The 17,752-nt window shown below is 36.1% G+C and overlaps 1 protein-coding gene across 5 annotated transcripts in view; it reads left to right on the top strand.

The window, feature by feature from the left end:
* The window catches only part of LOC120630796 (dual 3',5'-cyclic-AMP and -GMP phosphodiesterase 11-like), a 183,205-nt gene extending 166,146 nt beyond the window's left edge, over nt 1-17,059 (top strand). For 3 of the 5 annotated variants that reach the window (XM_039900077.1, XM_039900078.1, XM_039900079.1), the window contains exons 11-19: nt 1,278-1,412; nt 5,375-5,524; nt 6,686-6,736; nt 7,520-7,774; nt 8,476-8,585; nt 9,730-9,918; nt 12,044-12,272; nt 12,857-12,940; nt 13,639-13,980. In XM_039900077.1, the coding sequence (XP_039756011.1) occupies nt 1,278-1,412; nt 5,375-5,524; nt 6,686-6,736; nt 7,520-7,774; nt 8,476-8,585; nt 9,730-9,918; nt 12,044-12,272; nt 12,857-12,940; nt 13,639-13,980 (1,545 nt within the window). Of the gene's footprint in view, nt 1-1,277; nt 1,413-5,374; nt 5,525-6,685; nt 6,737-7,519; nt 7,775-8,475; nt 8,586-9,729; nt 9,919-12,043; nt 12,273-12,856; nt 12,941-13,638 lie in introns of all 5 variants that reach the window. The other 2 variants (XM_039900075.1, XM_039900076.1) reach the window with 2 other exon arrangements.
* The last annotated feature ends 693 nt before the right edge of the window (nt 17,060-17,752 follow it).

Genomic DNA, 17,752 nt, shown 5'->3' on the forward strand with positions numbered 1-17,752 from the left:
GAGGTCGTGGGAAGTCTACCAATCCGCACTGGGTCTACGTGGTTGACTTGATATGGCCATTCTCTTTCTGTGAACTTTCCCGTGCCTTGTGTGGGCCAGTAATTAGATGTAAAAAACTTCCTTTAAAAACTCGAAAGAATCAACATATGTATGTAATAAGAGTTGTAGTTTGGAATAAAGATATCAAAAAAGAATAACGTGTCGCTATGTCAAATGTTTATTTCGAATTAACATATGTTTTCTTCATATTAAATGCGATCTGTGTATAACATAGTGAAACAATAAATGAAAAATAAAATAATTCACAATTAGAAATAATGAATTTGAAATTGCATTTCAATTTTAGTCATTAACCGTTATAAAATTGTACTGATATGTTTAAAAAATAATTTCCCATGAGGCTTTGTGATTGCAAATTTCGTACCGCATTCATTTCACACTTCCATGGCAACATGATACTCGTAGCTTAATTTGTAAAACACGAGTAGGTAGGTGCGAGTATGTAATACTAATTTAAAAGTTGGGAGACGACAATTTACATATCACAAATGAAAATTTGAAGCGTTGATAAGATTAAAATATCGTAGTATACAGTCTAATTATTATTATGCAATTGCATATTTTGAGAGACCCAATAAACATTGAAATAAAATATAAGAGAAAAGTTACTGCGACAATTGTACGATTTGCCCATCCTCACTTGCTTCGAAGAGCACTTTAAGCCAGTCGGTCTCGGATGTTATTACAAAATTGGATAATAATCTTAAAAGTGGAGTCTCAAGGTCAAAGGTGTACATCACTCTTTCCTATGAGAAACAAGCATGTGCCCAGCTCATAACGCTTGATGATAGCTTTAACTATCATCTATGCTTTATTATAATTAACTAGCTGGTGCTCACGAATTCGTCCGCGTTTTTTGGGATTTAAAAAATCACGCATGTTCCCAGGATAAAATGTATCCTTTAACCGTCTCCAGATTGCGATATATCACCAAGTTTAGTTAATCAGACAGAGATCAGACAGCCATGCATAGGTAACAATGTTTTATACCAGCAGATTTTCCGGAATAAAAACTATCCTTTTTCAATCTCCAGGTGGACACGCCTTTCAGAACATTATGGAGAACTCTCAGGCACGCTGGTTTCCTCACAATTTTTTTCCTTCACCGTTAAAGCAAGTCACATAACTTAGAAGCTTGGATTCAAACTGGGCCCCCCAAGTATTACCGCTTTATATTATTAGTATGAATGTAACTAATACATTTTTATGTTTCGCAGACAGTAAACATCGCTGATGCATATATGGACGCACGCTTCGACCCTTCCGTAGATGAAGGCGCGGGGTTCAAACACAACACCATATTATGTATGGCCATAAAAAATTCCGAGGGGCGAATTATAGGTGTAATTCAAGTAAGTCTTTTAATCACTAAATAAATAATCTTCAATTCGTATCTCGGACGTAGGTATGTTTATATGTGCCATCTGGGCACAAGGTACTTCGCCAACGCCAACGTCAACAAACTTAGCCGGGTGTTTTTTTTTTATCACCATCTCACTGTTTTTTAATAATTAGCTATGAAGTTAGAGCAATTATTTTTTATCATTTAAATAATACTTAATATTACAGTAGGGTTTCTCGATTAGCTTCAAATTGTGTTTTAAAAAAAAATCGGCCAATAATAACGACAATTACCTAAAATGGCGTGATCAGTTCAGCAATAGACCCATAAATAACTACTAATATGCATAGTTACGACACAAAACGATATACGGGCTATACCATTGTATCGTTAACTGCACGTTTGGCACATGACTATTTAGTCTATTTATTCCATCAGTTTTGTATATCGATTTTTTTATTTATTGCTTTTAGCTTCGCTTGTAACTTTCTTTCTTGAGACGGCTATAGAAATTCTGCGGAGACAAAGCTGGACTTTTTAATAAGCCCGCTACCTTCTTAGACTGCATCTTTACTTATCACCATTTTAGATTGCAGTCAAGCCAAGTTAGCTCCTCGGAGTGGAAAGTAAAAAAAAAGTTGAAAATCAAATAAGTAGTAAAATTTTTTACATATTTCCATACGCGGAAAGCGTGGTAATAATTCTCCACGAACTCTTAATTTTCTCTGTTCTGGTCAGTTGGGAGGGAGGCTTCGGCCCCGGCTTGTTAACCAAAAGTTAACTGCACGTTTGCCACATGATGACGTAAAGTCTTATGTTTCTTACCTGTCTTATTGTGTAAGCAATTTTTTCGTTACTCTTTAGCTAAACGTCTATTTTGAACTAGTAATTAAGAAACTAATACATCCACTCTTACACATAAAGGAAATCTCTTTTTATTTTGTTCGTATTTATTGTATATATGTTATACGCCTGTTTTTTTTTAAACAAATGTTACACTAAACTAAAAGAGTGTTTACATTATATATAAGACAAGTTAGAAAAAATGGAGTGTAGTATGTTAGCCATGGAAACAAATATTATCAATGGACTTCGACCGTCGCTTTCGGTCGTAAACTTTGACCGGCATACCTATCGGTCGTGCTCCATACCGTATCTACACGGTAGTAGGTATATCCTCAAAATATCACGTATCTGTATGACTCCACGGAATATATATATTAAATTATATATTATTTAGGGAAAAAAGTTGTCAAGTTGCGCTGTTTTAAAGTATTTTTTTACAATTACGAACCTTACATACATACCTACTTAATTAATATTATTATTATTACATGCGAATTAATTAAAAAGTCAATTAAATTGTCAAAAATTTAAATCTTAATACTAGCAAAGGGTTTTTGCTTCTTAATTTGTAATTCTAAACGTACACAAATTAATTTTTGATAATTATTATTGTATCACTTAATATTTCTCAAAACATCTTTCATTAAGTAAGCTAAAGTCGGCTTACGGTTTAATGCCCACATTAATAGCTCGGCAACTTTTGTTCATAGTCGCTCTACTCACAATGGCCTTTATATTACAACCTCCGTATTTTCTACTTGCGAAATAGAAAAGTAAATTTTAAAATTTAATACCTTTTGTTTAGATATAAATAGCAGGTAAACCAGAGAACAATAGACGCTGGCGTCACTTTTCGGAAGTCAATGTAAACAAATATCTATAGCTATATCTTTATCCTGACTGACAGACAGACAACCTACAGCCTGAAGGTTTAGTGTTAATATAAGTTTAGTTTTTAGTGAATTTCAAATGGTGGTAAGTACTGATTTAACAGTGGTGTAACCTTGTATATTAAAAAAAAGGTTTCTATTTGATGAAAATCCAATGTGTATTTCGATACGGAAACGTAACTAAGGAAAAACAGCTAGCGTGGAAATAATTCTCCACGGATTCCGAAATGTAATAAAATTAGCGAAGTCTTTCCGGCGATGTTGCTTGCGATGATTCTTGAGCGAATCAATGAAAAATTCAGACACACACACAGTCCAACAAATAATGTAGTTACATTGCGCATTGCGGGTGGAACAATGCGACGGCGAAAATGCGTGAGAAATAAGGCCGTAGCCAGGATTTGCTTTGGTGGTATACAGAGAGAGGGCTGGTGTAGCTTAGAGAAAGTGAAAAAGAAGTACTTCGTTATTATTTAAAAGTTTTCTTCCCGCCCGTGGCATTTCATATTCGTGTATTTATATAAAAATAGCCTTTGTCTACGTCTTGGTCCATGTTTTTCTGGTTTAAAAAGCTCCCGGGAACCGTTAGTTTTCTTGTCATTTTTCGGAACGCAAGCTATCCCTATGCAAAATTTTACCAATATTGGTTTGGGTTTATGAAAGATCACCCGAGAACATTAACCCTGGTTCTATTTCGGGAAAATAGGATTTCATTTTTATCTCCAGGATTCTTCTAGGTAATTATGGGCCTAATTTCGTCAATACTGGTACATTTGACGAGAATGTAGGTAACAAACAAGTAAACAGACACAGTTGTACATAACTTATAATATTATTATGGATGACTTTCTATTTAAGAATGCTGTTTAATGCAATTTCAACATACATTTGAGAGATGTGGGATGCCACTGTTCAAGACTAAGATGGTAGTGGAACAGCCGGTTCGGGGTATATGGGTAGTTATACTATACCCATACGTCTCGTATGGGTATAGTATAACTACCCATACAACGAGTACAACTCGTCTACGCGGTATCGTACCGGCACGCTTAATCGCTTAGCGACACATCTTTGCCGGTCTTCCGTAGACAAGCCTCCCATCCAAACGGGCTACTGAAAATTCTGAAATTACAAAATTACAAAATGCCTCTGCCGGGATCGAACTCGTGATCTTTCAGGGAGGTCACTTATTACCCAAAAGGCACACCTCCGTGAACGTTAGGTACCTTGGGCCCAAAGATATAGGTACTAAAATTCCACGCGAACTCTGCAAATTAATTTACGTATTTCCAGCCAGTGCTGCCAGTCAAATTCCAAAAGTTACAAAGTAAACAGTGTTTGTTGTATTTTTAATTGGAACAAAGACTAGTTAGCATATAATTTTGGCAGCTGAAAACTTCCGCACTCGGGGGAAATTAGCTTTTTAATATAATGCTTGAGATGAAGGCTGAGAGAAAATCGTGCTCGCTTTTGTGTTTCAGCATTACGCTTAAGAAGGATTCATTCATATTTATTTTGGTTAACTTCGTTTTTAACGAGAGCCTTTAATTGAAAAAGTTGAATAAATAAGTAGTAGGCTACTGAAAACAACTAAAACTTACTCAGGGAGAACCGAAAGGTAGGAACTGAAGGGAGTTACGAGTAGTAGCTGGTTTTTTTCAAGATATACTTAGTGGTGTGCGTGCTAGGATTCGAACTCGGCCCCCCGAAAATGTTACCTTAGTCCTAACCACTGGGCTGTCCAGTTAGTTATTGTTTCAATTCATTTTTACAAATCAATCAAATATTATGGCATTCGCTAATTATCTAAACAATGTGTAAATGAAAACCGAAGTTATACGTCACTAGCTTTGATGTATGTACTGACTCTGAGACTTATCTGTGAAACCGAGAACCGAATAGTTTTTGAGTAAACCATTGCCATAGATTTTACTGAAATAAATCAGATACAGCCATAACGTCACATGCAAAAGTCAGGTCACTCCTTTCATTTAATTAACTACGCATCGCGTAGCGTAGGTACTATGCACGTGTCGATCTTTCATCTTCAATAGGGTTGTCATAAGTAAACACTTAAAATAATTTAAATTAGTTTTATGAAAAAATAAAAAAGCTTCTTTTGATTTAATATTTCACAGGGTTATTCCTTATGAAATATACGTATGCATCCTTCAACATTATTTCGTAGTTTGGTTACACGTTGTATAACTAAGAAATTTATCGTGTTCTATTCCAGTTGGTTAACAAATTCGACGGTCTACTCTTCACCAAGAACGACGAGAACTTCGTGGAGGCGTTCGCGATATTCTGCGGGATGGGTATACACAACACGCATATGTACGAGAAGGCTATCACCGCAATGGCGAAACAGAGCGTGACGCTCGACGTAAGTGCCACTTTAGTCTCCTAAGTATTGTACATGGTTTTTTTTCATTGGCAGCCCCATGCCGCTTGAGTACAATGGACACAATTAAATGAGAAGGATCGTTGACGTCCTCTCTGACGCAGCGGTTGGTGCTGTAAATTTCAGTATGAGGTCCCGGGTTCGAACCCCGGTAGGGGCAATTTAGGAATTTATAATTTCTTAAATTTCTCTGGTATAGTCTGGTGGGGGACGTCGGCCGTGGCCTGTTACCACCCTATCGACGAAGATGTGCCGCTAAACTACGTAGCGACGGTACGATGCCGCGTAAAAACATGTTAGACTGCTTCATCACTTACCATCAGGTGAGATTGCAGTTAAGAGCTACAAATGACTGTGGCATTACGGCGCAATAGTTACGAAGTGTTCTTCACACTTTAACTGACACTAACTTTTTGAACACCACATATGTACGTTCCTATGTTATGTCTCAAAACTACTTCACTGATCCTTTTCTTCTAACCATCAATTAGATTAGATGGTCAAGCCACGAGGTCCTGGGTTCGATTCCCAGGTCGGGCCTAATTATCTGGAGAGTCACTTCCACGATGTTTTATCAAAAGGCTCTGGATAGTTTTATAAGTTCTTATTTGACGTGGTACGGGACAATCACTAAAGACTTATTATATTACACCGTTATGTCACGGATATAGGCTATGTGGAGTTACCTACCTACCTGCACTCTTCTCATACAGGTTCCTTCTCCATAATACTTAAAAGATGTTTAAAAAATATGCACATTCGTCAACACGCTATTTTTTTTTAATGGCTTAACTTTATATGAAGGTGCTGTGCTGATATAAAGGAGTAATGATATTTTTACAAATACGTAGATAGATAGATCAGGTAGATCATAGATCAGCGCGGACTTTGCGCCGAAGATATGTTATCTTCGTCGCAAAGACCGAAGTGCTATACTTCTTAGCCACGCCTCTGTAATAATTAGCTGCTTAAGTGCCTAGTAAAATAGGTCTGTACTATAAATAAACAATGCGTAGGCCCTAGCACGTACAGAAATAGACGTACTACAATCTATTTCGTAATCTCACTTCTGAAATGCTATATTTAACTCTTTGAAACCTCTTTAATTTTATACGTGATCTAATAAGTGTGTTCATCTTACAGGTATTAAGTTACCACGCGTCCGCTTCGTTGGACGACGCCCAGCGGTTAAGAGTAAGTACATAAACAAACACCGGAAACTGACACTTGTGACACTATAGCCTACTAGGCTGACGTCACGATTGACGTCATTAAAACGCCTCTACTGAAATACGCGGAATAACTCGGGTTAGTTATTCGATTCAACGCTATACGATTCCTTCGAGATCGTTACTATGTAATCCATATGGTTTCCGCTTAGCAACCCATAAATTAAGTAACAACGTGTTTGCTAGGTTGCTTTTCAAACCTTCGCTATTCTTGTTATTTATTTGTAGTTACACAATGAAGAAATTACCTTTGCGGTCTATATTGTTTTATGTCTACACATAGGGGAAGAGTTAAAAAAGGATGTTTAATGATAACATATTTAGTACCAATGCTTCCGAAATTTATCGTGTAAAATATTCACAAAGGTGGGATAGTAAAGTAATTCAGATTCCAGAAGAAACTGTAAATAATTTTCCTCCTGTCAATATGATTTTAAATGGCAATGAGTAAATTAATCGTAAATGATCAACTACTGATCACACACATAATGTATCAGATCTAATCTATTATTTGGTGCTAATATCGTAATTGAAAGTGTACTTATAGATGAAAGTGATTCGAAAAAGGGCATTTTAATAGGAATATCTAGTAAACAACTATTAGAATAAACTATAAGATTTTAGTACAAACTTCTCAGAAAGTTACTGAACGAACGAACCGAGACAAATATCGCCTTACCTCAACTAAAAACACCTGTATAAATAAAACCATTTATTTAACCAAAGTGCCATTCTCTCCCTTTTTCAGAACTTAAGGATACCTTCGTCTGCCCACTTCAATTTACACGAGCTCGCGTTTGATGACGTAGACCTTACGGATGACGACACACTACGGGCGTGTCTTCGGATGTTCCTAGACCTAGATTTTGTGGAGAGATTTCACATAGATTACAGCGTGCTTTGCAGGTGGCTTTTGAGCGTCAAGAAGAATTACCGCAATGTAACGTACCACAATTGGAGACACGCGTTCAATGTCGCACAGATGATGTTCGCAATATTAACTGTAAGTATCGTTGTTTTTTCTTAAAATTATATGAACCCAATACCGGCCCACTACAGGGCACGGGTCTCCTCCACCACCGAAAAGGGATTCAGACCGTAGTCCACCACGCAAGCCCGGTGCGGATTGGTGGACTTCGCACACCCTTGAGAACATTATGGAGAACTCTCAGGTATGCAGGTTTCCTCACGATGTTTTCCTTCACCGTTGGAGCAAATGACATTTTAGTTGCTTTAAACGCACGTAATTTAGAAAAGTGAGAGGTGCGTGATGGGATTCGAATACGCCCCCAGTGGGTTACCACCGCTTTGGGGGTGATATTTAATGTATATTATTAAAGGTTTCGTAATTACAGATTATGGTTTGCTAAAATACAAAGTGAGATTGTATATTACAAGGTATCGTTACTCGTCGCCTTTTTAGTTATACTAATAACCCATTAATTGTTTTACTTCAGTTGCAATGATCATAATTTACGTCGTATGACAGAATGTGATACGACCAAACGGAAAGCATACTTATATACACGTATCATAATTTTCGGAAGCTTTATTATAAATACACCCAGATATTATCACCTGCAGAAAAACATACATTTTTGAGGACTACGATACAAGTTTAAATTTACAATATATAAGATTTCTTACTTACAGAAAACAATTATTTATTTTGGTTTAGTTTTCAAATAGTTTGAATTGTCCTAGGAGACGCAGTGGTGGAAAATATTTGGCGAGCTGGAATGTTTGGCTTTAATTATTGGCTGCCTTTGCCACGACCTTGACCATCGGGGGACCAATAACTCTTTTCAGATCAAGTGAGTGAATACTTTCTATTAATAATAATTAATTTATGTGAAATGGATTGAACTATATATATATGGCAGCTGGTGGAAACAGTGGGCAGCGACCCTGCTTTCTGAGTCCAAGGCTGTCCTAGAAAATGTTTGTGTGATGAACATGATTGTTTTTCAGTGTCTGGATGTTTATCTGTATATCATAAGTATTTATGTGTATTATATTCATGAAAAAATATTCATCAGCTATCTTGGTGCTCATAACACAAGCTGCCCTTACTTCGGGGTTAGATTGCGATGCAATGTGTGTCATAGTATATTTATTATTTATTAACTCTCGAGAAACATACATCAGCAGTCTATAACAGTCCACTGTTGGGCGAAAGGCCTTACAACAAAGGTGGGGTTTTGCTATAATCACCACGCTGGGCAGACGGGTTGGTGAACGCAGGATAGGTAGTAGTAGCACTGAGGACTGCCCGTTCTTCATTATTGTCGCCTCGTACGATAACCGCTGAAAGAGGAGGGGTGTCGTGATAACTGTATTCTGATCTGTAGCAGACCCCGACCCAGTTGCTGTGGTTTTCTTAGAGCAAATAATTCGCAATAAAATAATATTACAATAATCATAATTTGAGATATAAACGTTTCTATCTATTATATAGGAAAAACACACATATTAAAAAAAGTTAAATCGGTTCAGTAGTTTCGGAGTTCAACCCGGACAAACATCGTGATACTGGAAAAAGTATATAGAGGTGTACATATACACAAAGTGATCTTTTTTTGGTCTCCATATAAAGCCTTTTTTACTCTGTCACATAGTTATAGTGAGAAACATTGTTTTTTTTTTATTAATGAGCTTCAAAAACTATATAAAAATCATCATAAATTTGGTTGTTAAGACCACTTTAAGATTTTTGAAACCGTTTTATTTTTGTGCCAGTACAAGTTAGCCCGTAAGTGCAAACCCATCTGGTGGTAAACGGTGATGCAGTCTAAGTTGGTAGCGGGCTAATCTGTTGGGCGTAAAGCAAATATGAAACACAAACCCTCTCTTTAATACTTCTTCTGGTTAAAAACCAATTGGTTAAATCGTAGGTCAACTTTATTTACAATATAGTCTTTAACTAGACTTCTTGATTTATCCTTATTCTATTTCCAGGGCATCATCACCTCTGGCACAGTTGTACTCCACCTCCACGATGGAACACCACCACTTCGACCAGTGCCTGATGATCCTTAACTCGCCTGGCAACCAAGTGCTGGCAAACCTCTCATCCGATGATTATGAGAAGGTCGTCAAAGTCCTCGAACATGCTATTCTTTCTACAGATTTAGCTGTTTATTTTAGGTAAGTTTTTGTAGTTCACCAAACTGAATCTACCTACTTCGTTGGTCAGGCGCTTGCCCTCACAGATTGGGAACCTCCGGGCTACGATTTTCCCTACTATCCATGATGTGAGTAACTTCAAATCAACATCCAATTGGTGTCTCCTTGGAAAACGTGCTCTAACTTAAATTTACAATAAATATATTATGTAAAAGAATCAATTTACTTCCATTAAAATTCAACAAAACGCACCTCTAGTGCGTGCCGAGGATCGAGTGCGGATGCGTTTTTAATTCAAGCAATAGGTATGATGCCTTTTTTAAAAAACTACCCTATTATTCTGCCCTATATTCGGAAGTATAATGATGAACATTTTAGTACGCACATAATATTATCAGTTCATGCATTAGGCATAGTACCTGTGTAAGAACGTTGATCTTTCGTTTATTTACATGCAGTTGTAATTCACCGGTTATTTGCGATAGTATTTAACATAATACTAACCTTGATTTTGGATGCCTTTGTTATTTAGATTCATATTTACAAGTCATTGTTGTCTTTGTTTCGAATTGTTCGATGTGTATTGTTTTTTCATTTAGCATGCCGAATCTTGTTTGGAATGTGATAATTTATAAAATTGTAAACGTCAATAATTTGTATGATCGGTTCAACGAGTTATATAAGATGAATTTCTATATAAAATGTTAAAGTTGGTGAATCTTATTGAGAAGTATCTTGGCACGGTTGACGTTAGGTTATTGCCAAAAGTATTATTGTTTATGCATATAAAGTTTCATCAAGTAAATTATGGATAGTAGTTATATAGATAGTACATTTTTGGCTTTTTGCCTATGATGTAATTTGTTGTACTAGACTATTTTTCTGTTATACCGTCCGAATATTTACTGTTTTTTTTTTTAGTCCAACGATTTTTGGAGATATACAATTATAACTTGATAACCAATAAACTTAATATCAGGCAAGGACCTCTGCTCGTTGAGACAATATGACTGACGAAGTGCACTTTTCATCTCACTTCTGATATTAAAAACCATTTAAGAAAATCCTTTCTGTTTTGATAAGACGTAAAAAAAGGTTAACTGCCTGACTAAAATTTGAATAGTTATAATCAATGTTTTATTCTCTTGGTGTTATACCTTCAAAATAAGAGTAAATTAAAAAGACTTATTATAGCCAAGCGTGCCCTATCTTGGACCACATATACACTTTCTGTTAGGTGAGATTGTGGTCAAGTGAGAGCCTGGATATCTTTAAAACCAGAGTAAATAGTTATCTAGTCAATCGTGTCCCATCTTTGGCCGCATATTTACTTTCTATCAGGTTAGATTAAGTCTAGCGCGACCCTACCCTGGGTGTCCCTTTAAAACAAGAGTAATTAGATATCTTCTAGTCAAGCTTGTCCAATCTTGGGCCACGTATAGAATTTCTATCATTTGATAGTTGCGGTCATTTCAGATCTTGGGATACATAAAAACACAAGGGCAATAGATATATTCTAGCCAACCGTGTCTCATCCAAGGTCGCGTATTAATTTGAAATCAGGTGACACTTTTATCAAGCTAAATTGTGATGAAGCGCGAGCCTGAGTACATTGGATGCAATAGTACATAGAAATATTCTAGCCAATCGTGTTGTATCTTGGGAAACATCAACACTTTCAGTAGGTTAGATTGTGGTCAAGAGAGAGCCTTTCAAGGTACCTTCAAAATAAGAGTATATCTTTTAGCTAAGCCTGTCTTATCTTAGGCCTCAAGTATACTTTCTGTTAGGTAAGCTTTTAGTCAAGCAAGGTCCTGGGTACCTTTAAAACAACTGTGAATGGACACCTTCTACGCAAGCGTGTCTCTTTTTAGGCCACATAAACACTTCATATCAGTTGAGATTCCGATTAAGCATGTGCTTGGGTGTCACTTTAAAACCAGAGCTAGAAGACTTGCTAGCTTGTCTCACCCTAGGCCAGTTGATTTTGCGCTCAAGCAACGGCCTGAGTTCCTTTAGAACCACAGGGAAAAGACATCTTTGAGCTGAGCATACCCCATCAGAGGGCACATCTACAATATCTTTTAGGTTAGTTTGTTGTTTAACGTGATATTGATTGATTGATAACAACATATTCCTCTTCCAGTAAACGCAAACCATTCATCGAGCTAGTAAGCAAAGACCGCGCAGTGACACCGCATTGGGGCGAGTGCGACGAGAGGCGGGGATTGCTGCGGGCGATGCTGATGACCGCCTGTGACCTGGCTGCGATCACCAAGCCGTGGCCGGTGGAGAAACGTGTCGCCGCGCTGGTCGCGGGAGAGTTCTTCCGGCAGGGTGACCTTGAACGGCTGAACCTAAATCTAACTCCTATCGTAAGTGTCTGTATTTACTATATAGGTTGTGTTTCCGACACACCACTTAAAACACTGCAATTTGAAAACATATAAATGGTTAAAGATAAAATAGAATAATTGATATACATATTACATACCAAGAAACAGAAGGAAATATACGATGCATACACTGCGCCACCTAAGTTATAATAGTAGATTACGATACTAGTGTGGTAAGTTGATCCTTACATTTTGGGCATTATAAGGACAATAGAAACAATTAGTGAAAGTCGGTTACAATTCTCAAAACAATACCGATAAGTTATTGTATTGTATTGGTTTTAATATATAATTAAAGGCCGATAAAAGAAATCGTTCCACATAGATATGTGTGTTGACAGATGTCAAAAAACAATAGTAAACAGCGCAGCATGTTAAAAACTATTTTGTTCTAACTTAAATTATTGTTTTCTATATCAGTTAAAATTTAGAGAAAGTTTACAAAAATAAGTTTTGTACAACATGATATAGTTTTTAATATAAACAATAAAGGGGCAAATATAATATTAAGTATGGAAAATATGATAATGATAAATTATTAATATTTATTTAATCATTTGCAGGACATTATGAATAGAGATAAAGAAGATCAACTCCCTGCTATGCAAGTCAAATTTATCGACACTATTTGCCTTCCAATTTACGAGGTGAGTTCACATTATAATTACTAAAATAGTTATTACTACGGTGATATCCTAGTGGGTAGGGTATGACTTCCCTTTCTGGAGAGCCTAGTTCCATTCCCGCACACACCTCTGTTTTATCAGAGTAATGTATGTGCGTTGTATAAAATATCATTCCTTAACGATGCACCCAAAAACCTGCATACTTAAGGTTTCCATAATGTTCATAAGAGTGAATATGAATCAAAACTTGACCAGCGTTGTGACTACAGCCTAAAGCTTTTCATTCTGAGAGGAGACCTGTCTGCTGAAGAAGTATCTACTGAAAAAAGCAGAAATTGAAATTAATGTTGATATAAATTAATAATAATAATAATTATATTAAAAAAAAAAATTCCCGCGAAAGCGCTCGCCGTGTCATGGCCGCAATCTTAACTGCAAATTAGAGTCCTTGTTCCATAAAGATTATTGATTTTGGTATTGATGACACAGAACATAGCATATATAAATCAAAAAATACATGATAGTGATTTTGGAACTTTAAGCTGTATAAATGATTTATATAGACGTGACGTCATTCGGCGGATCGCAAGATTTTCAATTAAAGTTTTATTTATTGAAAATAAATATGTACGGATCGGATATCAATAGATTAATACAATATTTTAGTCATCCCTTTTTAACCGTTATAGTGCCTATTATAATTTTTATTTTACTTATAGGCATTTGCTGTCCTTTCACAATCCTTGCAACCGATGCTCGACCGGGTGAAGAGCAATCGGGCGCACTGGATCGACCTCGCCAACAATGACAGCGGCGAAAAATACGACTACGCCTTAGACAAGGACCAAATACCTGAGAGGAACGACAAATCCAGCACCAGTTCCCACGTTGACGACACTGAAAATACGTATGAAGGCGACAGTAGCGGTGCGGTCAGCTTGTCCTCGGAGACCAATTCCAAATACGAGAACCTGGAGAACCCGGTCGTTGGTCTCGTATGCAACAATACTTTGGCGCTGCCGAGGGATCCGAAAATTTGTCAGTTGAACGAATTGAATTGAAGGATTACGTCCAAAAACGCATTGCCTCGACCAATAGTGAAGGATATTGTAGTGTCATTAGTTGGAACGGGTCACGATTCTAAGTTCCTCGCATGGATATTGTTGAAATAGGGTGCCAATATTCAGGGTGCCAACTGTGAGAATTTCCACCTACCGCTTACACTAACTCGATCCGGTGAAAGTTTACCACGATTTATATGGTATCGAAAGGGCGCTATCTAGCGATAATATTGTTTCCCAGTATTGTAACTAGATGGCGCATTTTCGATACCATATAAATCGCAGTTACTTTCAAGCGATCGAATAAGTAAAGTGTAAACGTAGGTAAAAAACACACTGGGCACTTTGTTGCATAATAATATATTGATTGACCGTTCATAATGCTATCCTTTTCCTACTGTTTCTTGTAGAAAGAAATGGCGCTACTTTAACAATCATGCTTTAGTTTTGTTTGGTATTTGTGTTACCAAATTTAGCACCACAGTGGTCATAGCCACTAATAATGCAAGGCCAGTGAGACGAGAAAAAGAATTTAAAATCTTTTAATTCATGCAAAAGAAAAAGATGGGGATACCAAATGTTACTTGCATCATTCAAACAATAAACGACAGTTCGTTAACGTTTTGTATCTTGTTCAGCTGGTTTTGCTTTAGTTGCATTTTTGCGTATGGTTAACCAAGGACATGTAACAAATGTTTTTAAATAATAACATACTAATCTAAAGACAGTTCGACTAAGAGTTGACTTTATATCGTGCTATTACAGCCGACTTAGTGAAACCGAATTGAAAACATTATACAGATTTTTATTTTATATTATTCCAGATAGATTTGTGAATAATTATAATTTAACGTTACTAAATTAAATATCAAATTAATTACACTTTTAAATGAAAAAAATAAAAATAAAACTTCTGTAAAATTAGTTTTTGTCGGTTACACTAACTCGGCGGTAATGGCTTGATATAATTAGATTACAAGCCTTTAAAGTGTTTTACAGTTTAAATATTCAACAGTTCTATTACAACTACTGACTAGTTAGTTATACTAGATATATCTAGTTTATAACTAGATAAGGACTAGATAAGGATATTCATTAGGTATTTCCTATTGGTCCGAGGTGATGGTACTGCGTGAAAGTGTTTTGTGTTTGCGTCGAGAGTTGTGTGATATTTGTGTAATATAGCTGATAGTCGAATTTGAAATTCATCTAACGCAAGGCGTTATATTTTGATTAACCGATATGACCATGTTCTCGTTGTTTTTTTTTTTTTTTACAAATCATGTAGCTTTACATTTTTTTTATTACGAGAAATCACGTATGTAAATTTTCATATTTACTTACCTCATTCGTCTATTCCTAGTATGTACTACGATACTATAACATGAAGATTTTTTTTTCGTGTGAGTCGCTAGTTTTTTCTTCTTTGTATCATTTAAGATACTTGTATAAAATATTTATAGTAATAATCCGATTAACCGCAGATTGAATATCAGGGCCTAACTCTCGTGACATTTAGTAAATAAATGACCAAGATACCAAAAATTCTTATATAGTTAGGTATTTTACTAAATTATTCTTTAATCGATTCCGAGAAAATGCAAGCTTGAGTATTGTGATTATAGAAATTGCACTAGGATGTAACATTTAGTTATTAGTAAATAAGTTACTAAAAGTCCATGTCTCGAGTGTACAGTAACATGAGATCAGAGTGCCTGGTGTGAGATCTGCTACCTATTCGATCGCGTACAGTTTTCATGTATTGTAACTAGATGGCTCTCTATCGGTTCTATACAAATTGGACAAGCAATCGAATAAGTACCTCAACATAGATAGGAAATCTCACACTAGGCATTCTGAGCCCGATGACGTCACTTATGCGTACGCAATACGGGTGTATCGGGTTAGCGAATGGTAGTATTTTACGTCTCATGTTCTAGTACAGGCTTAGTGTTTGTGTATTGGTTTGTGGACAATAAAATTATAATTTCTATCGCACAACTTCTATATATTTTTTTTGTAAATAACAATTTAACAAAATTAACGTATTACATTTGGTAAGTACTTATTGTAAAGTCTTAGACGTTGTCCAGACAAGGTGAATTGCGTTCGTGTGTATTTATGAACGTGTGGAACGTCCAAATACGACAATTTAATAATAAAGTTCTTTGTTTTTGAGATGCTTATACTAGAATAATAACAAGATTAGCCCAAATCGCGGGCTTTTTCTTCTCAATTATCTAGAATCTAAAATATACACTCTATTTTTCTAACTTGTCTTATAATGTAAACAATTCACGCTTTTAAGTGTGAAGTGGGTTATCAAAATATAAAATAATAAGAGAATTTCTTTGTGTAAGTGTGTTTTTATCATTTTCTTAACAAGTTAAAATAAACTTTAAGCTTTAGCTTTTAAAGAGTAGCGATTGATGACGAAAATATTGTTTACATTATAAGATAGATAAGAAAAAATAGATTTTAACTATCCGACTCCGGTCATTGAAATCTGTGCGCGCAAATCTTGCGTGCTTTTTTAACTCGCGCGATATTGTACTCGTAAAAAATATCCCGATAGGATAAGCGACAAATTCGCCTTATCTGGACAAGTCGCTGTCATTCGCAGTCACTTTCGTATGGTCTGCTATTAGGAACTACCGCCTCGCGCCTACGTTTTATTTCAGAAAGTTAGTTACGGTACCAGTTTATCCATTCCAGTCATACTTGTCTACCAATTTGTGTTTCGTTTTAATTCCCCTTAGCATTAAAACGCCCATTCGGGCAGAGCACTGGACAATCTATATGTATGCGTGTAGGTTAACAAGATGTCAATTAGATACTTTTTTGTATTTACGCGTTTCGTGAGTTGTACATGAAATTCCCTTAAACCGTCTGGCAATCACGCTTATTTTTTTCTTTGAATTTATTTGTGATTAGATTTACTGTTTTTAAATTCTAAAACTTGTCGCTAACTTTAGTTTAAATCTGTATCTATTTTGTCTTTACAAGATATATATCTAATAAATAAAAATCATCGCAGTTAAATATATATATATCTATATATACAGATAGAATATTTATGTAAAAATTAACGTTTTTAAATTATACCTCAGCTATCTAGAAATTTTAAATTGGGCATCATAAGAAGGCTCAGAGTCACTCAGCGGGCGATGGAGTGAGCGAATTGGGTGTATTTCTTATGTGATCAAATCAGAAATGAGAAGATCCATAAAAGCACTAAAGTTACCGACATAGCGCAGCGAGTCGCGGAGCTGAAGTGGAAATGGGCGAGGCTTGGAGACCGATGGACGTTGGGGTTCCAAACGAGGTGGACAGCAGTGGCGTGCATAAAAGGTATGCAGATGATATAAAGGGAAGAAAATCTCCAGTACGAGTTATAAAATGTAAAGGTAGGCTTTCTATAACACTTATAATGTGCCTATTCTTAAGTTTTTATAACTCGTACTAGAGATTTTTTTCATTTTATATCATCTGTCCGCATACCCTGGGCATACACTGTATGCACGCCACTAGTGGACATACCCATAAACTAGTCGCTGGGTGCCGCTGGAAACAAGTGGCCCAGGGCCTTGGTTCTTGAAACTCCTGAGCAGTGGACTACAATCAGTTGAAGTGATCATGACATTTTTAAAAGTTGCATCGAAAAACTTCATGTTTCCAGATTGCTGTGAAGTTTACCATTTTAATGACTAAATTATTTGACATTATTCCTAAAGATTGTTATGTAAAGGGTCGTATAAATTGGATGAGTCGG

The sequence above is a fragment of the Pararge aegeria genome, chromosome 17 (assembly GCF_905163445.1).
Source record: "Pararge aegeria chromosome 17, ilParAegt1.1, whole genome shotgun sequence".
In the NCBI taxonomy this organism is placed as follows: Eukaryota; Metazoa; Arthropoda; class Insecta; order Lepidoptera; family Nymphalidae; genus Pararge; species Pararge aegeria.